This window comes from Trachurus japonicus, chromosome 22 (genome assembly GCF_045865225.1).
Source record: "Trachurus japonicus isolate A0001 chromosome 22, Traja_1.0".
Classification (NCBI taxonomy): domain Eukaryota; kingdom Metazoa; phylum Chordata; class Actinopteri; order Carangiformes; family Carangidae; genus Trachurus; species Trachurus japonicus.
The window spans coordinates 16,780,168-16,803,940 of NC_140928.1; the positions used below are offsets into that span (position 1 = coordinate 16,780,168).

Here is a 23,773-nt window from a genome sequence, read left to right on the forward strand (position 1 = left end):
CCTCATGCTTTAGATAGAAAGTTCCTCTCAGAGCCACAGGAGCTTACACAACTGTTTGCACAGGCTTAGTGAGCCTCCTCATGATGAGCAAACTGACCTTTCTGTGCAAAATCAACGGAGTGAGTGACTATTTAATACATGGGCATTTTGAGGGTGTAACAGTGTGTCAGTGCAGTTTCCCACAAAACTCTGAACACTGAGTTTAGCGGAGTGTTGCTCATCAGATGAGTAGGCTCACATCACCTACTCAAGTGGCAGGAAAATAATTTTTTACAGTATCTCCATAACATTGTTCAAACAGGTCTGTGGTCTGTGCCTGCACAAGATAAATACTGATCAGTTTGTGAGTACAGTATCTACACAGTCTGGGACAAACCAAGTCACATATGAGCTGCATTTCTTAGATCTACAAACCAGGAGAAGGAGCCGTCTGTACTTAAGAGTCTGATCCACTGATAAATGACTTTCAAACAACTTCATACCCTGTGGAGACATTCTGTATAACTGTGAGACATTACAGGTCTGCATATCAGTCATATCATGGTAGTAGGTCAATCAATCCTGGGTACAAATCTGTTAACAAAGTCAACATTTTTTAAACAGGAAAAAGTCATTTATTTCAATATACATTGCATTTAAAACTATATAACATTATTTGTTTGTTGAATATTTTACACAGCTCTTATCATGGAAATGTACTGGAACTTTACAAAATAAGACCAAGCTCTAAAATAATAATAATAATAATAACAATAATAATAATAGGATATCCTGCCCTTTAATTACTGCACGATTCCTTGATTTTTCATCTTTTTTTCACATAAAAGAAATTATAGCTTCATACATTATTTTTGTTCTTTATAAAAGAAAAAAAACAAATCTTTTCAAAGTTAATTTATATGTTCTTTGATGAAAACAGTGGTGAGTAATTGTGATTATGTAATGCCTGAGAAACTGCTTTAAGTCAGAGCAGAATGGACATAGTGTGATATTACATTGTTGCTCAAACGTCCATATCTGTAGCTCGGCCACTTCAGGCCATTCAGATGTACAAACTGCTTTCTGTAAAGAGCATGGAAGATGCTTTGTACGTCGTCATTGCAATGGAAGCAGATTCAAGAGCAGAAAGGAAGTGAGGTGCAAATTATATCAGATTGGGAACATCTGTTCCAGCCTGACAGTACCACCAGAGCCAAATATGGAAATAATTTAGTGTAAACACAAATCGGCACAGCTTTGCTCTTCGGAAATGGCCTAATAATTTAAATAGCAAAGGACTGCCTCCAGAGTGGGGAGGGCCACCGTACTTAGCAGTCACAATATTGCACTATAAAGTGTGAGGAAGGGAAAAACCAATGAGCAATTGGCCTGTAGTTTGAAGGCCAGCACCTGAGGAGGCCTGTGGTTCAAAACAAGTTGTTCACATCATGGTGATGAGAGCACTGAGCGAAGAGAGGTCAACTCTCCACTAGAGGGCCTTCAAGACCTGACAGTGATGACTAAGGAATCCCTTTTATCCATCTCGGTGTGCAGCGGAGTCCCCAGAGAAAACTAAACATGCCATGGTGCAACTGTAAAAGCGATGGGCACAGCCCATTACCATCAAGAGCTGGAGGGTCGGCCTCGTTGGAATCTAGACCCCATTTCTAAAAGTGGTGCAGAATTACACATTCATTGCCATTAAAATCTCAATATAAAAGCTGTCTGTTTTTCATTTTTGCTTCACTGGGACTGGTAGCTCGGTGAAGAATTGCTCACCAGTTCCCACATATAGCAACCGTTTACTGAAGACAATTTAGTGTAGCTATTACCAGAATTATCCTTATTTACATGGTTATCATGACTTACATTCTTTTGAGTAATCCGAGTCCCGAGGGAGCTCTGGCACAAATGTAGGAAGCTCGCTAAAGCGTAGGAAAATATGTCACAAGTCCTTTCATTTACACCTAAACCAACAAAACTAATAGAGTGGCCCGTTCTGATTTTATGTTGCAAATTGCTACAAAAGACTGTTGCACAATGCCATTTCAAAATCTGTTATTGCCTGTTCGTTCCCTTTCTCTTTTGTACTTCTTAGAATCAGACAGGCATTTGTGAAACATTTGTGTTGGCTGGGCACAGAAACCCAACCCTGCGGTTCCCGCTGAGGCACCAGCGTCTCTCAGAAACAGGTCTCATCATCAGGAGGAAGCGTGACTGGTCTCTCTGCTCCCTCATCTATAATGGCCTTACTCCGAAGCCTTGCTTAGCAGGAATGATGACGACCACTTTAGATTTTACCGGAACAGCGTAGCATTTGCTTTGTACACAGCCGTGGGTCGGTCTGTTGCATATGATCTTGTTGTGGCGGACTGTGTGCTTTGTGCGATGATCTGGGGTCAGATGCCAGCCTTGTCGCTGTAGAAGGGCGTGACATGGAACATGTAGCAGTGTGTGCACACCCTGACGGGCTTCACCTGGCCGTATCGGGGCAGCGGTGCAGAGTGGGAGGAGCAGCGAGAGCAGAAGATCTGAAACGACATCACATACATCAGTTCATCTCTGTATGATTCTGTTTCAGCAGCAACACATTTAATCTGAGGGTTAGGGATGTCATGATTACTTGTTTTCACTATTAATCGTGGTATTAGATGCCACAATTAAATTCCTAAATACCGTCACTTTCCAAAAAAGATGATGTCCGAACCATATTGGCAGATGTGCACCAAAGTAAAGGTAAATGCACAGATGCTGGTCCATTTAACGAAACACTGAATTGGTAGGAATTTAAAACTTAGCGTGTCATTTGTAATTAAAAAAACGGTTAAAATAAACTTAAACATCTGGCATAGATGACAATTAATGACTTGAATATTTTGTGTAAAATATTTTGTGTAAATAATTAGTAATGTAAGTATATTTTGACTATATTTGATTTTACACATTCATTAGTATTGTGAAACTATTTAAAGGTGTACAGAAATGGCTGTTTGCCCTGTTTGTCGTGCTGAGTTGTCACGAGTTGCCGCACGAGTTTACCCGAGTAAGGAAAACGAATTTGACTGGTCGTTATCGAGAGGGCGGGATATTCAAAGCTTGGGGCGAGATCGAGCTCCGGGTGTGTGTGCGTGTCTCAGACGTTTGATTGACGGATGACGGATCCAATATCAGTGGCTGATGAATCGTGTACAGGTTGACGTATAATCCGTGCGCCTGCATTATCCAATGTGGAAAAAAAACTACCACACTTTCATCCCGGATTTAATCAAAAATAGAGTTTTGCACAAAGTTTGGCCTACATCGTCTGATAGATGAGTTATTACATTAATTTTATGACCTAGAGTGGGCTCAAATTCAATTTTCTTTTCTGTACAGCTTTAATGCATAATAATCGTGATAATCGTAATACTGTGATTATTTCTCTGACAATAATCATACCAAGAAAATCTATAATCGTGACGTCCCTACTGAGGGTATCCTGAGACCCTCCGACAGGAAGAGAGCAGTCGTACCTTTCCACAGCTCCTGCAGTGATGCTTCCTGCGGATGACAGTGAAGGGCGCCTTGCAGGCAATGCAGGAGTTGCAAGCTTCATCGGGGACCCAGTCAGGAGGGTCTACACAGAGGCAACAGGAAACAACAGTCAACACAGAGCAACACTAACCGAAAAAAAAAAAAAAAAGATATGGGGAAAGGAACAGGCTGATATTTCAACTGAGTGTGTTTGTCTGTGTGTTTTCTGACCTTCGAACTGGCCGTCCCGCGCCTTGGCTGCTAACTCCGATGAAGAAATGGTCTCCTGACAGAGCGCACAGTCCTCCAACACAGCACTCCGCATCGCAGGACCTGCTGTACACCACAGAAGAGGAAACTTAACATCCTATAGTTGCAATCCAACACTCAAAAATAATTTTTTTCATGACTTTACACTGGGGTCAAGTCTTTTTTCCCCACATGAAGATTTACTATTTTGAACAAGCAGCCAAATGCAGTTTGTGTAGTTTCACGAGACAGGAATCTGGGTCAGTAACAAACTTTGCCATAGTTCAATTGAAGAAATATTACAATACATTTTTAGCTGCAGTAATGCAGTTTTGATTTCTGTCTGTATTACATAAATAAGGGAAACACTATGCACCACACTATGTAATCATGACATCAATGATCACTCACCTTTCTTTTGCTTATCGTTGTCTCCCTCCTCACACTTGGTTGCCATGACTTCAAACAGAGTCTTGAGGATGCTGCGAAGGTCACTGGCATAGTTGGTCTGCAGCTGATCAGCAACACCTGCATCGCAAATAACGGACATCAGCATGACACAGACACAGAGCTGGAGGGAGGAGAGAGAGACACAGACAAGACAGGTCGTACCTGATATACAAACAAAGAGACGGTGAATGAGGTCACTGCTGCTGTGGAAGCGTGATCGGATCTTGTTCCTGGCGGCCACCTTGGCATCTTCCAGAGCCAGCTGGATCTCCTGATGGTCCAGGTCTTCTGATGTCCCCGAGCTGGGGGTCAGGCTGCTCACAGGGCTGGAGGACGTTGTGAGAGACATTTGTTCAATTTCAACGTACAAGTGAGGGACATCACTAAAACTATAAGGGAAAGAGGTGATTTCAATCTTTAAAGCAGAAGTAAGCGATCCGGTCGTTTTGGGTAATGCTGCGTTCCAGGCAGGCTTTTGAAACCGTAAATTACAGCTTCAAGTCACAACTTACGACTTTGTAGCGTTCCAGGCAACCCGCAACTCGCGTTTCTCCGACCTGTTTTACCTGTGAAAGTCACTATAACGGCCACTCGTAACTTCCGACCCGTGAACTCGTACCAGATCGAACTGGTACAGTACGACTTCACAGGTCGGAAAAACACAAATTATGGGCTGCCCTGAACGCACCATAACTTCTTGTCAGCCGATGGAGTTAGCAGCCCCCGCCCTCGTCATGGATCTATTGGTCCTCGTCCCTACATCACCACATTCACGCGCATCCCTTGGCTGCACACACAGCCCTGCATGCCGTTCTCTCTCCTCATTGGATAAAACTTGTAGGATATGAGAAAAGTTTTCTCCTCGGCTCACAGCAGAGCAGAGTGACTGAGAGATCCGTGTTTCGGTCCAAACACTCTATGTAAGTGATTGCCGTCGGAAGATATAACTATTTAAGACTTATATTAACACAAAAATATCGCTTACTTCTGCTTTAAATAAATTAGAGATGATTGCAGAATTAGATATTAGATGAAAAGGAAACAAATACACATTCCACTCCCAAAGTATTTCCCAACCACATGGTGTTTCTGTAGAAAAGACTCCAATCAGAGAGGACGGGTTATGTGTTAATGCAGAACGCAAATCTCCAGGAGCGAGCTGTTATGTCTAATTAAATCTATAGAGTCAAACCCTGGAGGCAAATTAATGCTATAGCCTGTGGTTCATGATGAAAGAAATGACTGATGATGATGATTCAATCAAGTGCTAAATCTGAACAACAATCTCGATAAAGACAGGAAACGAACGAAGACATCCTTTTATCTGTCGCACAAGGAACTTGGCTTTTAGTTACCGTCACAGCGTCGGCAGGATGAGACACTCACAAACATTATGACACTTTCATGAGTGATTAGTTACCTGGGGGTATATGCACTGCTTGACAGACTACATGTGGTGACCGACACACTCTCACAGTCACTACCTGACACAGAGCTGAGGGGAGAGTTCTGGAAACTAAAAAAAAACAACCAAATAAACAGTGAGGAAGGAGAAATTAGAAGGAAAAAAAAGGACAGAATAAAATGCAGAAACATAAACACACAGTGGCAAAACAAACAAGTGTATAATCGAAGCGACGTAAGGGGAAGTGTAAATGAGAAAGAGAGGATGAGAGCAACAGAATAATTAAAATATATGATGAAATACGGTGAAATAAAACAGATATTTATGTTGATACTAAACTGTATGAAGCTCACACTTTCCCCACAGTCACATTTGGTGACAGATCACTCAAAGCAAATAAAATGACTTATTGAAATCTCAGCACACCTGGAGCTCCTCCGGCCGTCCTCTTTGGTGTCCCTCTTCAAGTCTTTAGTTCCCAGCTTGTCTCTGTCTGCCTCTTTATCTTTCTGCCGGCCTCCACTGGCCTGCTCCCTCTTCTCAGTCCTCGACTGGTGGTTGCACCGGGAGAGTTCATCCCCTCCGCTGGAGCCACCGTCCTGAGCGTGATGCCCCGGCCGTGGAGCGACCACCAGGCACTTCTCACAGAGCTGGGAGGTTGAATCCTCTTCCAGCGCTTCGACAGAGCTGCGGGAAGATGGAGGAGTCACCTGGGCGAGGTCACCCTTACCGAGAGGCTCGTGGCCTCGGGGGGGCAACCGGCAAGCAGAAGACTGGATGACGGCGCTGGCCGCTGCGGTCTTGGAGTGTTTGTCCAACCCCAGGGCGAGCCCTAAGCCGAGTCCAGTGCTCTCGGTGGTGATGCCGTCCTCGTGGCCGTCCTCGCAGCTCCCGCAGCAGACGCACGAGTTGAGCAGGCAGTGAGTGGCCACCAGGGGGCCGCAGGGCTCGATCTCCGAGGGAGTGGGCCGCGGCAGCAGCAGCTTGTCCACGGCCAGTTCCGTCAAGCTGGGGGAGCGAGGGTTGAAGATAACCGTGGCGGACAGCTTCATGCCGCCCATGCGGTGGGCGATGACCTCGGCAGTTTCAGCGGCCGTCCCCTCTAAACCCATCTCCCACCCGTTGGTGTAAGGCAGAGGTTCGGAGCCGGGGGCGGTGGTGCAGGGTGGGAGCTTTGCGTTGTGACAGAGTGAGTTCTGGCTGCGTGGTTGTGGGCACGGCTGCTCCGACGGGGTCTCGGAGTACCAGCCGTTCCTGACGGCGTCCGGCCGCGGACCCAGCTTACGCTGAAGAGGACGAGCGGACTCTGGTGCTTTGGAAGGAGCGGCGGCGCAACTGTACGCCTCCTTTGAGATGCTGGTGATGCTGTCCCTGTCTGCTGCCTCCAGGTCCTCCATGAAAAAAACCCTGTCCTCCTCCTCTACATAGATGCCTGTCCTTCCGCGGACCCCGAGGAGCCTGCGGGGAGACGCGTCGGTGCTGGAGGTCCCGCTGGAGCCCCCCGCCTCTCCGCGGTTGGGATTGTGGGCTGGGGACTGACCCTGACTGGGAGGAGACAACAGGGTGGACATCTCGTCTCCTACCAGGTACACCATCATGTTGAGCTGCTCCAGTTCCTCCTCGTCGTACTGCATGGAGCAGGCCAGCTCGGCCTCCTCGGCCTCCTCGCACAGCAGACCCTGCTCCTGCTCCTCCTCCCCCCTCTCCGTCTCCACCTCCTCCCAGCCCTTCTCCACTTGTGCAACCCCCTCCTCCTGGCTGGGAGAAACATACAGAGCCAAATGTTCCTCCCCACTCTCCCCCTTGGAGGTGTCATTAGTGGGGCTGCAGGATGAGTGATTCTCTTGGACAGGTTCTGGTGCGCTGCTTGTAGCCAGCCCCTGGCCGGGGGAAAACTCTCCATCCTGAGAGATACACAAGTTCCTCTCCAGTGTAACCAACTCCTCTTCTGTCAGGGTCTGCAGGAGGTCTCTGAAAAAAGCACCATGAAATAGTTTTAACACAGAAATAGAGGGTAATAGATATTTATGTGATATTTAATACGAATACGAAGGTGTACCTGATTTTCTTCAATAATGTGCGAAAAGGCCGGAAGAGTTCAGACATGTCCTCTGATTTTTGGTGTAGGTTGAGAGGCCCCTCTGAATAAACAACCAGCCCACTAAAAATACATTTAAATTGTGTAAGAGGTTGGAGAAGAATAGAGGAAAAAAAAAAGGTGGGCGGAAGAATGGAGAAGACCGGTAACACTTACCACACAATGGCTAGTCTGGGAATTGTAAACATCAGTGCAGGTTCATAGTCATCGATCATGTCCTGTGTTAGATAGCCCAGTTTCAGGGCCCTGAGACAACAGAGAGCGGAAAGCACGTGATAAAAATACTTTATCTCAGCATATTATTTAGATTCTTGTTACTTCCAGGTGAAGTCAGCATCTCTTAATGTATCTGTGTGCTCACCTCTCCACAGTCTCACAGAAGAGCACAATCACCTCCTGCTGTACATAGTATTCTTTGGGAGACTTCACAGGCACCATGGCTGACACATAACTGGCAATGCAAGAGAAGGAGAAGGAATGAAGTGAGATTTGCAGCTCTGTTCGGTGTTTTTTTTTTTTTGGCAGAGATGCTCCAAAAATCCTTGAGAGGATGATGATAATTGTGGATTAATCTTGTTAATATAATTTCCTACATCTGGTCCTTGATTTACCTGAGTTCAAACTCAGCGAAAAGGCTGTCGAAATGTCGCAATGCGTCCCTCATGCGGTCTGTGTACAAGTTGAGGTCTCTCAGGGCCTGGTCTCTGGTGATGTTGCGTACCTCCTCCAGGCTGCGAGTGAGGTCCTTAGCCAGGGGTCTCATAGCTATACTCTCTATCTCCCTGTTCATGATGATGGAGCCGGCGGCCAAACACTACCAAGGAAACACACACATGATGAGTTCTCTAACCTCGTACAGTACAGAGGATTAAACTGAGAAAGTTGTGTTTGCAGTGACTAAAGCTGCAATCAGGAAATCACTCAATTAAAAAAAAAAAAACGTATACTCATACATGTATTTAGCACTTGTGTGAAGTTGTTTTCTTAAAGACTGACGCTGGAGGGAATACACTACCTCAGCACCAAACCACAGCTGGCCCGCCAAGTTGTCATGACGAATCTCCTCTGGGAACTTGACGCAGAAGTCTCTGTTGGCCCGGTCATTAGGGATACATTCATCCATGATCTGATTGATAATGTTCAACACATTGTCCTGCAGACAAGCACAAGAGTGTCAGGAAACAAAATTGAACAAACAAGTTGGAGGGACAAACATGAACGCCTGAAAATCTCTCTCTCCCCCCTGAAAAGCTATTTTCTCAGTGTTTACTCTGATTAAGTAACACTGCTTGGTAATCCAAGTTTCACCTCTTTCAAGAAGGCCATTGTACTCCGTCGTTTAAAGACCATTGATTAGGAAGAGAATGAAAACAATTTGACAAGCGCATGAGACCATTATGGGGTGCAGCTACATTCTCCCTCAATAAAAACATTAAACTAAAAGCCCATAATTCCAGCAGTGAAAATGCAGTGTCATACACAGCAAGAGCTAATCAAGAGCTTATGTGCCGCTGGCATGTACAACAGCCGTAACAATGACTTACAATGAGCCTTTCACTCAACCGCAGCTGCACTGTGCACTGTAATCTTGTCAGGCACAGCACTGCGTCTTTCTCTGCTCGCCCTGAGGAGAAAGATTAAAAAGCTTTGAGAGGGAGAGCTCAGCCACAGACTCCTTTATGGCTGTGTGCTGTGCCATGGTTCCCGGTCGGCCGGGTACCACCCCACTGTCTGTGTGAGCGTCTCTCAGCAGAAGACACACAACGAGTGATAACCTCCACCACCGTTGGTTTCCAATAATTCAGGGGCAGCGACTCTTATCTGGCGTGATACATGCCCTCTGATAAAAGACTGGCCACCTGTTTTGGTTTTGTTTTTTCCCCACTCACACTTTTTCCTTTTCCTCTGTCTCTCGTGTGTCCCATCTTGCTCAATCATTGTCCATCTCAAACATACACACTTGGCTGTTCCAGCAGGCCACACTGTAAGAACAGCCGCGCCAACATAATATGAGCAGCATGCCAGCAACCCCCACAGAGGCCCATGAATAAGAGCTGATAGCTGCAGTGGCAGGTTCAAGTGCAAAATTTTGGCTTGAGTGCGCTTGCCTTCTATTCTTGGGGCCTTGGGTCTGTGGGGTACAACGCTGCTTAATTCATTCTCCAAAGTCCTTAGAGCCTCGGAGGCACGCCACTGAAAAGTCTCTGAACGGCTAAGTGCTGAGAGTTTGCCGTTAAACGTTTTCACTGCACACTGTTAAATTAGAAGAGACTGACGTGAGGTGTGGGAAAAAAAAAAAAACAAGCCTCATAAGACCTGCTCATTCACAATTTCTTAAAAAAAAACAAAAAAAGAACAGTACAGACCAAATCAGAAAGAGGAAGAAGAGCAGCAGAAGCATTGAGAGAGAGAGAAACTGTGAAGAAATATAGAAGGTGAGGGATTGAAAGAGGGAAGGGTGGAGGGTAAAGTGACAAAACAGTAGGGGATCAAGCAATGACCTTATTAAGTGGCTCTCCCCTGAGTGCCTTGGCGGCGGGGGGAGGCTGAGGCACAACGGGCCAGATGACGATCTCCCTCCACCTCCTCCAGCTCTCTCAGCGTGATGCGGAGTGACAGCTATCACTCATGCACCGCGCCGCCTCTCGACCCTTAACCTCATGAGCTACATTCAAAGCTACATTATAAACGCCTCTTTCTAAATACCGCTGCTCTTGTGACCATTTACCAGTGACCCACATGACGCGCGGTCAATGTGTTATCAAAGGAAGAGAGGAGCGTGTCTGTCCACTGTGCTGCTGGCTGCTGCTTCCAAACAAAGTCCACTTATCTCACCTTATCTACAACACTGCTTGATACAAGAATCGGGTCAAGCAATGTTTGGTAAAGCAATAGTCGAATCACTTCCTCCATATCCGGTAAGGAGAGATAAGGGCGCTGTCTATTTTTAGCTTTTAGGCAAGACCAAGGTCAAGCCGTGTGAGTGAAACTATCTTTAATGAGAAAAAAAGTCATGGCTCAGAGTGATATCCAAGCAGGTGGTTAAATCATCCCTTCCCCAACTTCATTATGTAACATTTCTAATGAGTGAATGACTCACTAAAGCACACTGATAAGTTTTCCTAAAAAAAAGCTGTTGCAGTGTTGGTTTCTCTCTGCTGACCTGACAGGATCTGAACTGGTTGACCAGCAGGGTACATCTCTGAGGGTCCTTCCGGCCGTCGAGGCTGTCCAGCTCGGTGGCCACCTGGTTCAGTTCCTCATCGGCGTAGTAGAACTGGGCCAGGAGCTGAGGGTCCGTCCTCTGCAAGTAAACACACGGAGGTTATTAAATACAAATGGTGATGTTACTGAGCAACAATCTGCCCTCTGCCCCGACACACAGGTTACACTCTCTCTACTGTATGTACTTTGTGCTTAACTATCTAAAAAGCTGAAACATACCATCATATTTCTTAATATTGAGTATCTCTTGGTATTTTCGGCTTTTAAAATGTGAGCATCTCCTCATCTTTGTAAAGATAGAAAATCATTTTCTTGGCTTTTAAAACTGCTTCATGACAGCTTTACTGGCTGAATGCTGTTTTGCCCATATCCACACTGATGATCAAATATCACATTAGTCAAGTCATCCAAGTTAATATATTTCTTTGATTTAACTGAACGCTATGCTCTGCAGTACAAAAAGACTGAGTGTCCTTTTCCTGCTTCTGAAGCTGTGGACACAAATACCACAGTTTTAACAGCCGTGTAATTATCTGAGCCAACCTTGCAACTCAAAACAATAGGGTGTTTACCGAGGAAATTACAAAATGTAAAAGCAAACAAGAAACCTATTTGACCCTAAACAACAGAGTCCCAGCTGGGCCAAGCTGGGATAACTTGGATGTCTGTGTACTGTGACAAAACCTCATGTCTTACTAAACCGAGAGATAGGATTAAACTCTCAAGGGTCCAAAACCTGCTGCTGATCTCACACCAAAGAAAACCTATCCTGAACGTGCTCTACACTGACCATTAGGACCTACTAGTTGCTCACAGGAAGTAGCTGTGTTTATTCATTACACCAGTTTGCATGTGTATCGCTTAGGGGGGAATTATGTTGTTCAGGGTTTGGAGCTCTGCACGAGCGAAGCACAGTGTCAGCCATGGACAGCTGCAGTCTCCAGAAAACACAGCTTGATGCTCGGTGGTTTGGGCAAGACAGCGCATGAATTATGTTCAGCAAGTCTCCTGGTTACAACAACACTGTGCTACTATAGCACTTTGGCGTCAACAGACGTCAACAGGTATGAGGCCAGCAGTGAATGTCGCTGTTTTCATCCTCTGCTTTGGTGATATAAATCCCAAGGGAGAGTGAGAGAAAGAAATAGAGACCAACACAAACACACATTCATGCATAGCCAAATTTTTAACAAGTATAAGAAAGTAAAAATTTTTTTGAAGGTATTAATCCTAACACGAGGAGGTAAGAAAGGTTAATATAGCGTGAAAGCTCCTCAGAAGAGAAGGTGTAATTAGAGAGCCTGGCCCTGGTAAAGGATTTGTGTCATTATCTCCCACCATGCTCCCCTCAGTGTGGGGGAACAGCACAGCTCAGCAAATCACTCCACCGCTGAGTGAAGCACATGTGCAGCCGCAAGACGCAAGGTAGGGAGGAGAGTCTGAGGCATGAAAAATGTAAACACAATAATTCACAACCAGAATGAAGTAAGAAATCGTTTTGCTGCGTGATTTTCAAACCGGGAGACCGACGATAACACACGCAGGATGGGTGCGTGCACATCCTGAGGAAGGCTCATCTAAAGGTTAATGGTTTTGAAAATGGCGACCACATGCCTACGTGCATCATCACAAACCACAAGGACCTGATGACGGTACAGGAGCTTAAAAGAAGAAAAAAAAAAAAAAAAGGACAGCATGACTGTGCGGACTGGAAGGAGGTGGAGCTGCGCTGGTAAACGGGCTCGTGTGCCTTTTGTGCATCGACAGTCTGGAAGTGCTTTTTCACGAAGTCAAACTCAACACTGGTATTTACAGAAAAGCCTCTCACAGGGCCTTTTCCCTTAAGTTTGCAGTGCTTCCTGTTGCGTGATGCTCTCCCCGTGGGGCTCTGCCTTCTCTCTCTGAATATGATACATGGTGCTGTTCCCTCACTCTCTCTCATTAATAATGAAACAAACTGTGAGGAGAAAACACAGAGATATAACCTACAGCTGGGATATTTGTCGCATTATTTCTGTAAAAAAAAAAAAAAACCGACAGAGTATCTTTAAGGTTATGTAGAGGATTAAAAGCTTCGTGCTGAGAGACTAAATCCTAGTTAAAATACTGTAATCCTGGGTGATGATAATACATTTAGAAGACACACAGCTGGTCATTTTATTACACATACACTTGATACTTGACTTTTCACCTGCCCACAGGTGAATCAGAGCTGCAGCTGGGTGGAGCAGAGGGGCATTTCTTTCCTTGCTCAAGGACACTTCAGTTGAACAGAAAAAAAGTGGACCTTTGCGCCTTTCTCTTTTCAATCTGAATCCCACAGAGCAAAGTCAATAATATTCCTGAATTTTGATGTCTCTGCCATGTCATGCTTACATGAGTGAGATGGAGGAGCCGAGCACAAAAGCATCACGCCCAAACTAAAACAAGGCAACACTGAGTCTGTGTCATAGCAGGCAAAGCAAGTGTTACAGTCTTCTCAAGTGTTTTTCTTATCAAGGTCACATCCATGCTCGATATATAAATCATTGCTGAAGTATGGGAATAGACAGCCATGGTATATTAGCAACACAAATAATATAAGCAAATAGTAATACCCATCTCTTGGCATAAAGTCATTACTACAATGGAAACACATTTAGTGGGTTTCTCTTTCTCTAAACGCGGAGATCAATGGAAACACATTTAGTGGGTTTCTCTTTCTCTAAACGCGGAGATCAATGTGAAATTAATACAAAGGGAATCCTAATACACAAAGAAGAAAACAAACAGCTCCAAAAACAAAATTAGATGTTGATCTTAACATCACATTTCTCTATACAATGAGTCAAGCAATGATATCACCAGTCAGGAGACAGATATGACTGGACAAGCGCACAACAATGAGTGAGCATATGACACAAATGTCACCGTGGCCAAATAGGAAACAGGAGTGGGAGACAGTGAAAGACATTTTTCTTGCAGAGACGCCACACGGACCCAGAGACTGATGGCATTCATTTTGAGATTTCTGCTGCTTTAAGACCGATACTACTGACGGAGGAAGAGAATAAGCATTTGAGACAGACGCCATCCTATATCCTCCTCCTGCTGCATTCCTCACGCAAGAGGGAACATTCCTGCAGCATTGCATCATGGGGGAAAGTCAACGGCAGACAATGTTCAAGACATGCCGATTTGCTTTTAGATAGGCCGGCAATGGGTTGCTTGGTCTACAAGCTTGGTGTAGTAGCATGCAATAATCATCTATCAAGTGAAAACTGGGGTCTACGTCACCCACTTAGTTCAAACTCAGTCTTGCCATAATGCAACTGTTTGCCAAGTGCAGTATTAAAACAGGTTGATCCACACAAAGAAGTTATTAAACACTTGTTGCTAAATATTTGCACCAGTAACCAAGCCTACAAATCAAGCTATAATATATATCCTATCTATGTAGGAGTGAAAGAGGTAATGGAAAATGGTCGATATACAAATAAAAATATGCACAAACATACACAATTGATTACCTTTGATTGAAGAAGCAGAATATTTTATTACTAATATCTTGACCAGCTTTTTAACAGCTGGTGCAACCAAATAATGACTCATGGGAAAAGTCGAAGAGGCAGTTCGACTATAACATCTCATCTGATTGAACACAATAACACATCTGGTTAACAAGCATTAGAACAGCTGTCTGCTGAGAAGAGAGGCCCTTAAAAGATCTAAAATACAGACTAATCCTGTCTGGGATCCAGATTTAAAGCCTCTAGTGATAATATTTACCTGGGTACATCATGGGCTGTGAGTCAGTGATGATGTTAGATTCTGCTCTGAAAAGCAGAAAAGGCAAGCTTTCTGTTGAAGGGCCTGTTTTCATCTGCTTACATAACATGTGATGACACGGAGTAAAGTCTTGCCTGACATTTTATTTATATGTATAGAGTAAATGTTAAAAAAAAAAAAAAAAAAAAACATTTGCTGTTTCTGCCACTGGGAAAGAGCTACCAAATTGCAACATTTTAAATCTCCAAAGTGAGAAAAACATCATCAACAACAACAATTTACAAGTAACAATCAGATTAAGAAGCTGAGATAAAAACTATTTTCGCAAAGTCGATGCAAAGTAGTTGTGTGAACATCTGATGATCTGTCTCCTGAACTTGTGAGTTGCGTCATCAACAAAAGTGACAGCTCTACCTCGCATAAGTGAGGAAATGATTCAGCAGATTCAGCTGCCGTCCCCTGTGGCATGCCACTCTCTTGTTAGACTCCTGCTGTCCGTCGTCCTGGGTGCCCCCTCTCCGAGATGACTCAAAAGCCTAAATCCACCACGGTCACAGAAAGCTGTAATTTTAGACTATTAATCTCACCCAGAGTGACAATTACTGTTAATCCCTTTCAATCACATAATTTGACCGTGACGCAGTGAAATTCCCTGTCCCTTTTGTTTAACATAAAATCAATAAGCGGCGATGACAGTGCGACTCTCATTGAAACGTGTTAGAGAGAGCTGCCCGTCGCCGCCGCCGCCGTATACGATCAACATTTTCATCGGCTCAGCTGGATTTCTCCTTGAGCGGCTGATTCTGGGCTTCATTTCCATTCAGACTGTGCAGATGATGGAGCCTGTCAGACTAATGCTTCATGAACATCCATAGCATCAGTGCATGCACATTGACCCCACTTAAGGGACTTATGAGAAACCTTGCCTCTGCCCTCCATACTCTATTCCAGGCTCAATTTGCTGCCTTCTGGCTGCCGTCCAAGGATCAGAGGCAAATATTGTAGAGGGGAAACCAGTTCACTCTGCTTCATCCAGTCAGTTGGCAGACTGGCAAAAAAAAAAAAAAAAAAGCAGCCGGATACAGTTCATCACCTTATTCATTATTCAGGGCTCAGCATAAAAGCCCCGGCAAGAGCGAGCCAATCGTTCTGGTAACAAACAAGGAAACTTCCTCAACCATTATTTATATTAAGTTTGGCAGAATAAAAAGTATAATGTCTCTAAGAAGCCAGTGTTAAGCCGAGGCAGGTTCACTAATGGTAAATCACTCCCTACTTGTTCAGCTGGTAGCAGGAGTTTCCTTCCTCTCTGTGTTGTTTTTGGAGTTACTGAAGGCCAACCTTTCATGAATGAACTCCAACTGTCTTGAAATCATTCTGGTCACACTTCAAGACCGGTCTGAGATTTTCTATTAAAACAAATGCACGGTGAAATCAATGGCATTAATCACAGGCTGCTGAGGAATTTGCCTGCACTAACCAGCTGAGCACTGGATTCACAGCAGACAACAGACTTAACTCAGTTCATTGACTCAATATATTCAGAGTGGTCTGCCCATCTGGCCTGATGGCATAATCTGTGTGCTTGTCCCTTCTCCGAGGGCTGCCCGCCCTAATCTGGCATTTGGACTAAGCACTGACCTGTGCATGTGCCTGGCACATGATTTAGCAGGACGGGCCTGGGGTAACACACAGAGGGGGGGCACAGAGGATTTAGGTGGCGACGAGGTGAGTCCAGGATCCCCTTATGGTAGTGTGGTGACATGTGGGGACGCCCCTCTTCACATCAACTGCAGGGAAGTTCTTACGCAAGACATAATCTGGTTATACAATCCAGATCTGGCTGTTAAAATTGTGGCTACAGAGGGGAAGGTGAATTTTAGGTTCACGAAATCAACAACTTAACATTTTTCAGAGAAGAGATGAGAAGATCGGCGGAGATAAATCCCCTCATCTTTATACATAGCAGCACTGACTGAAAACACTGCCGTGCATTACATTTAAGACTGAACTGAACCACAAATACAACTCAAACAAACCCACCTATGCACTGTCATGATCTCTTCCTGGTAGTTTTGACCCACATCCGCTCATCACTGTTCAGGATGTGCATGAATCAGAGTCGTGCTAATTCTGTCCCCACACCTTTCATTGTTATAAACGGAGACTGAGAGCTGGCACTGACACAACAACAGCCGTGAGCAGCTACAGTAAGTGTGTGAACAAACACACATTTCCTATTATTGGCTGTGGAGATTTAATTCATGGAAGTCAACAGGCCTGTGCAACTGGGACAACACCATCCACAACACGAGAGTAACTAAATAAATGGTAAAAGAATGAATGAATAAATACATAAATAATATTTGATACTGATTAACTTGCAGCAATCTGTTTTTATCTTTGCACACTACAGGGTTATAACCATAATAACATTTTATCTTGCCATTCACGCTGTAATGTTTGTCAGGACAAGTAAAAAACAACAAACACCGTCACTACCAACATAATAAATAATAATTCCACCAACATAACATATCCAGCGTATCCTAACCTTTCATTCTCAGCCCACAAACTAATTTTTGAGATATTTTTATAAAATGCCACTTGCTCCCACTCTTCAGAAAGTCATCATGACTGACGTTACTTTTGTCATTCTTCTGCAGCACATGACAGCTACAGGGTGGCAACACAATCATATTTCTATATTGGCTGAATGACGGCACTGCTTTGTATTAAAACACTTGATTAAAAAAAAAATCGGTGTTTATTAAAAAATAATAATCTTGTATAACTTTGTCCAGTGTTTTGGATTTCTCATCATCCAAGCCCTAGAATTCAGTAACAAGAAACACTAGAGCTGCTAAAGAGCGACATCCTCTCATTTTATGTCCTGCCAACTGTAACCAAGGCCAAAATCTAATCCCAAAAAATACAGGCCCACTGTTCTCCTCCTCTGCTGCGTTCAATGCCACTCTCCCCTGCTGCTGAGACAGAGCGTAGAGCAGGAGGGTGCTGTTTCATTTGCTGGCTCTTCCTAGGACAGTCAGACCTACAGTATAGACAAAGGGCACCTTGAGTACAGGCTTTATGTTTATCATTAGTGACAATCAGGAGAGGAATTTAAACATCTTTGATGAAAGAAGTATTGATTATGACCAATAGAAAACGAGGTGAGGAAAATGAGTGCAGCTCTTCCACCACAACTACTTTCCTTCAATCATTGCTTTCCCACACCTCGGACGATGGGCCCTGATTCCCCAATCCTGCAATGAATTTAAAAAGGCCTTCAATCGCCCCGGCCTGTCTTGATCTGTTCTGGGGTCAGGTCTCTAAATCCAGGCAGCTGACACCAAATCAATTACCGCATGGCTGGTGGGTAAGCAGAATGGGACATCCACAAAGAGCTCCAGAAATGGGGCTAAATATGAAGCCACGGTGGCCGCCGCTCAGCAGTTTGCTCCTCCATCGACTCGGTGCCAATCCACTCTGCAAAGACAAGTCCCTAATTGCTTTGCCTTCTCTCAAAAATTCTCTCAGAGATCTGCAGCTCCTGCAGTTTGGCTGTTGTTGCACTTGGCAAATATTCACAAACAAATCAGGCCAGTGATAAATGACAAATGGAGACAAACAAGACGATGAAGTAAACATCAGCAGAACCAGTCCTGCACTGCTACAGGGAAATTATCATCACTACTGAGGAAATGACCAGACGTAATTCACCACTTATTGAGAAAACGTGATTAAGTAGTTCCTATTTTAAAAAGAAAAGTGTGCACCGAGGAAAACTCACAAGACAGATAGCATCAAAATAAAAGATCATTTGATTTATCATATTAATAAACTAGAAAACTACTGGGTTAATTGAATTAAGAGAAGATATCAACACATGAAATACAATACATAAGTATTTTCCAGCCAAGATGGTTAATAAAATGTGACATTTCATCAGCATAAAATCTAAGCCTAATGACCCTGACTTCATTTTACACACCAATTTTGGCAAATTTGTAACAACACATATATTTAGAACGTGTCACTACCACCTCTTCATTGATGAACATTTCTTTTCAAAATCAAAATGCACTGATGCATTTAAAGTGGGGCCCACACAGCTGGCAGCAGGAGCCTGAGTGGATGCTGAGTAAAAAAAAAAGTGTTGCTTTGTCAAAACCATCAGCTGTCAACATGTGTGTTTGTCTTTCTGACAGTGTAGACAAACATCTCTAAAGCATCTTTCATGGTGGCTTGACAATGATTTATGATCATGGTAAATACTCACACGCCAACCGTGTTGTTGTGTTGTTTCATTACATGCATATAACTGATTCCACGCCATTCCTCCACACACAGACCAAAGCCTTCATGACATTTGGCCTGAAAACAGCAGCTTTAACTTGTATTTAGGTCTGAAATGATTAGCCAAACAACAATTTTAAGCATTGTCCGAGCCTTAAATGGAATAAACTGAATGTCATTGGGATTTGGTTGGTTGGTTGAACAAAAACAAACAATATGAATAAGTCAGCTCGGGTGATGAGAAACTGCGATGGGTGTTTCTCCCAGTATTTAAACATTTTAAAGCTATTTTTTTTAACTTAAATACTAAATATAGGAATAGCTTAAAGTCAAATTTGATCTTTTCTTTTCCACATTAAATCTGACATCCTACACACAAAAGACATCATACAAAAAAATGCATGTATGTTAGATGAGTAAATTAACAACTTGTGAATTTTCTCCTGGACTGGATGTTTTTTCATTTTACTTTCAACGGTTTTTGTTAAATATTGATGTGATTTTGGTTTGGTCCAAACAAATATGTTCCTTTACATCTACAAAACATAATTTGTAACCCTGGGCATCAATGATTATGGTGTTGGGTTGGGGGTTGTTTGTCAAAAAACCTGCAGTTTGGCTGTTGAACTTGGCCATATTGCGATTTCAATTATATTAAACGAATGAATAGATACAGTTTTGTATTTGACTGTCATCAGAAATAACGTGGAATCAGTGTGAAAAATAAAATGGTAAAATTTAAAAAGACAGAGAGACTGAACAGTTTTTTATGGTCACATCTAATGACATTTTTGACCATGATAGTTCATTTTATGTATTCAACTGTCAGATCTTATCATAGTAATCATGGATTAGCAGCACATACGCTCTCACAAACTTGCTAACAGCCGACATTGTTGCACAGCACACGCAGTGATATCTGACATTTTGATCAGAAGCCGGAGTGTAGAAAGTATCGGCTACTACACCCCCGCACTAAACTGTCCGATGGGGAGAGATGGAAATGAAAGGCAAATGAGTCGCATGGAGCAGATAGAGGTGAGAGGCCTGGTGCGAGCTGTGAGCCCGTCACACTGACAGATGAGGCGGCGTGGAGCTGAAGGTCAGCCCCTGAATGCCTGATGGGACAACAGCCCGGGGAGGAACAAAGGCTACGGAGGAAGTACACGGGTTTAGCCTCCTGACATCTTCCTCTCTCGCGCGCCATCAGTCACTCAGCAAGTTCGCCGCTGATGTACGAGAGGTGAGGAGGAGACAGTGGCCATTTTGGCTGCTCTGAAACCTGAGCCACCACGTCCCTCGTCTTTGTTTGGGACTGCAGCAATGTGCGATTGAAACTAGTTTTCATGAACATTTCCCTTCTGATTTTGTCACTCTCCCAACTTTTTCTCAGTCAATACACAGTTCAATAAAGAAAACACCCAGGCCTAAGTGAAGGAATTGTAAATATTTTGGGGCAAAATGTTAAGTGTTGGCGCAAAAACCGGCTCAACCAGTTTTAATGACTGGAAGCCAGTATGTGCAGACTCCCATATAGTAGTGTATCCTTACTTTTGGTGAGTTAACTATTGTTCAGCCTGACAAAAGACCAGGGACAATCCATTCTTTGACTCTGATGACAAAGTCAGGCAGAATAGACAGGTACATTATGTCCCACACAGAGCTGCTCACTCCTCGCTCACACACTGGGCAGGGATTGTGTAGCAGGGGCGAAAGAAAAGTCCTCCTCAGTGGGACTTATCTGGGGAGGTAAAGAGCAGCTCTGGAAATATCAATAGCTTCGTTTCAGTTAAGGGAACATGCTGATTCAACACTTTTCTATCTCCAGGAGAACATAGTTCAATAATAAACAGCTTACTGTTGATGCAAAATGACAATGCTATACTGTGCTCAACAATAAGTGCCAGAATATGCGGGTTTGGCCCTGATTTTAATTACCACAGAAATATTCTCTCTCAGAGCAAAAACAAAAAACTGCCCTGGCTGTCCAGTAGCAGGAGCACAAAGTGATCTGAAGCCTTTCATTATTGTTGTCTTTTTCATACTGATTGGCATCATTACAGAGGCTGTTAGTACACTTTCTCATCACTCCTTCGGAGGCACAACTGGTCATTTAAATACCACAGGCTTGTGTGTAATTCCCTTAATTCCAACCGTGGCCGTGATTTGGCAGAAAAGGCGCTGATGTAATAGCTCAGCACTCCGGAGGCAGTAGTCATTCATGAATGTGACAATACTCTGGCGAACCCCAACACTTACGCCTAACCCCAACAATGGACAAAGAAAATGCTGCGACAGCAAACGTGGTTAAACAGAGAAAAGGGGAATGACGCAGGTGTGTGTATGTGGTTAAGAGCAGCAGGGTAATATGTAATCAGAGGCATTTCATCTAAGCTGTGTCTCACACTGCTGTTGCAAGTCACGGTAACTCTTATCAACTTTAGACTGACTGCCCATCAGAAATACAAGTTGGCAAACCTTGTAAGGAAAGCAGACAAGTGTATTTCCAGTGCAAAGAAACACAACACTGACTGTATCACAGTCACTAACTTGTTTAAGAGGCTTTCTGCAGTATATTTACCTCCATTTCTATAAAGCTAAAAAGACTTGAAATGCACAGCAGTTATGATACAAGGTCAGCCTTTTATGCGTGGCTCTTACGCCAATAAACTGAAAGGAAACAATGCATTAAACGCTCTCAAATGTTACTCAGCCCTGTTGCCCTGAACGTGGGTGTGTGGACTGAAGCAGGGAACTTTACACCTTTATAGTTCTGCATTAAAAGTCAAGAAGTTTGGAGTTTTCCCCCCATTTTCTTTGAATTCCCTAATGCTTTTATGTAAATGCTCTGTGTTGATAGTAATTACAACGTTTTTGTGCCTCAGAAAGAGGCCACATTAGAGCATTTTGTAGAACAAGTGGTATGCATCGTTTTGTAAAGCGCTTTAAAAGGAATATTTGCTCAGTCTTCCCTGTAAATGGCAAACTTTGTGTGAGATCATATCAGTAACTGGGTGATGAGTGCATACAGGCTGCAAACCCAGACTGCATACAATATCCAAAGCTGAGACTTCTCTAGAAGCAGACCAGGTGGAGTTTGTCGATCCAACACTGGCACAAAAGTCTGTGACTGTTTATTTATTTATCACCCTACCGAGGCGCCGGGATTTTGTGATGATGCAGCACAAATAAATGACTGCATATACTGATCATTCACAACCTGCCTCGGATTTACACACTTCTGTGAGTTCAAGTCGACCCATTGTGTAGTTGAAAATTGCTCTCCCTAAAAAACCTACAAGTTAACAAGAATTTCCTCCCTGGAGAAACGCACACATTCACTCATCCTAAAAAGTGCTGCAGATGACATTTATTTAAACTGTTCATTTAACAAGGCGACTGACCAAGCCTTCAATACTTCCACTGCTGTGTCAGGCATGTTTCCACAGTGTGAGCTTGACTGAGAGAATCACAGCACATCCACTGCTGGCTCACTCACTCCAAAAGTGATGATTTTGCCTATTAATAATGAGGCAGAGCAGCCTTTGATTTGATGCGTTATGATGTCCATTCATACAGTCTGGGATGCTAGTGTATAATCAATAAACAAATCAACTGCTGCAGTGTAGAAACAAATTGTTAATTAATTATAGAAAGTAACTTTTAAATAACTTTGTAAATCAGTTTACTTCACTCATTTCAAGCTGAAACGCCAAACATCCTATTTCCAGCTTCTCAATTTTGGGACTTGTGATAGTAAACTGAACCTCTTTTTGGACTTTAGTCAGACAAAACAAGCAACGTTAATAAGTCACCTTTGACTGCAGGAAATTATAGTGATGATTTTTCTCTCCCTTTTTATCGACATAATAATGAATCATTTAGGCTATTCAAGGAATAAACCCACAAATAAATCAATAATAATAATAATTACGATAAACTATTAGTTTTTGCTCTAAAATAGTGCAGTTATTTGTGCAATATCAAACATTATTTCACCTTTGCTAAAGACATATTAATAATGCTGCTGTTATTTTTCCGTTTCTGTCCTATTCTGTTACTGTCAAAGCATGACCAAAAAATGTGTGACAATAACAAACAAACAAAAAAACAAACAAAACAAATTAATCACTAACAGTACCTGACATTAATTAATGACAATAATGTCAGCTGTAGGCAGCAGTAAGTCAAGTCAATGAAGATCAGTGAACATTATCATTAGCAGGCTGTGACAGTGAAGCGCGTCTTGAAAACAAAAGCCCCAACGTCAACAAAGGGGGGAAGCTGCTGCTGCTGCTGCTGCTGGTGGCTGGTGGTTTAAACAGTGTAACATCAGGAATACGGGCTAATGTTAGCAGATGTGTGGCACCACTGTGTGAAGTAACCAGGCAGCTAGCGAGCCCCCAACACTGACTGGTTTGGCTGTTTTCGCTAGCTATCTCCTACCTAAGCTATATGCATTACAAAAAAAAGGAAAAAAAAAAAAGACTGAATGCAGACAAGAGCTGACACAGCGTGTGTGTGGACACAGGGTAACTTACCTTGGGCTTGTAGAGCCACTTTCGAAAGCGGTTCATCGTTACCTCGCCACCTTTCCTTTGTCACCAGCCCCTCCTCTCCTCTCCTCTCCTCTCCTCTCCTCTCCTGTAACGTACCTGTGTGCCTGACACTATCGGCGGTTGGTTGCTAAGCTAGCTCGCGTTGCTGGGGTTTCCACCTCGGGAAAAACGTACAAAAAAAACCCCACAACGTACGGTCGGTCGGTAAGTTGTCCTGGACGTTACAAG

The 23,773-nt window shown here is 43.6% G+C and overlaps 1 protein-coding gene across 4 annotated transcripts; it reads right to left on the bottom strand.

Moving 5' to 3' along the window:
• Positions 1–591: 591 nt before the first annotated feature.
• Positions 592–23,678, bottom strand: zfyve28 (zinc finger, FYVE domain containing 28). Of its 4 annotated transcripts, none has more exons than XM_085766794.1 (14): positions 23,528–23,678; positions 10,858–10,998; positions 8,710–8,847; positions 8,306–8,508; positions 8,056–8,145; positions 7,851–7,940; positions 7,656–7,757; positions 6,023–7,567; positions 5,612–5,707; positions 4,354–4,517; positions 4,153–4,269; positions 3,724–3,825; positions 3,492–3,595; positions 592–2,510 (listed from the first exon to the last, which is right to left on the bottom strand). In XM_085766794.1, the coding sequence occupies exons 1-14, from the start codon at positions 23,561–23,563 to the stop codon at positions 2,379–2,381; spliced, it is 3,060 nt and encodes a 1,019-aa protein (XP_085622920.1). In that variant the 5' UTR covers positions 23,564–23,678; the 3' UTR covers positions 592–2,378. The 4 variants fall into 4 exon arrangements, with proteins under 4 accessions (XP_085622920.1, XP_085622919.1, XP_085622922.1 ...); XM_085766793.1 differs by having other exon boundaries at positions 3,724–3,828; positions 23,528–23,671; XM_085766796.1 differs by lacking the exon at positions 5,612–5,707.
• Between the last annotated feature and the right edge of the window lie 95 nt (positions 23,679–23,773).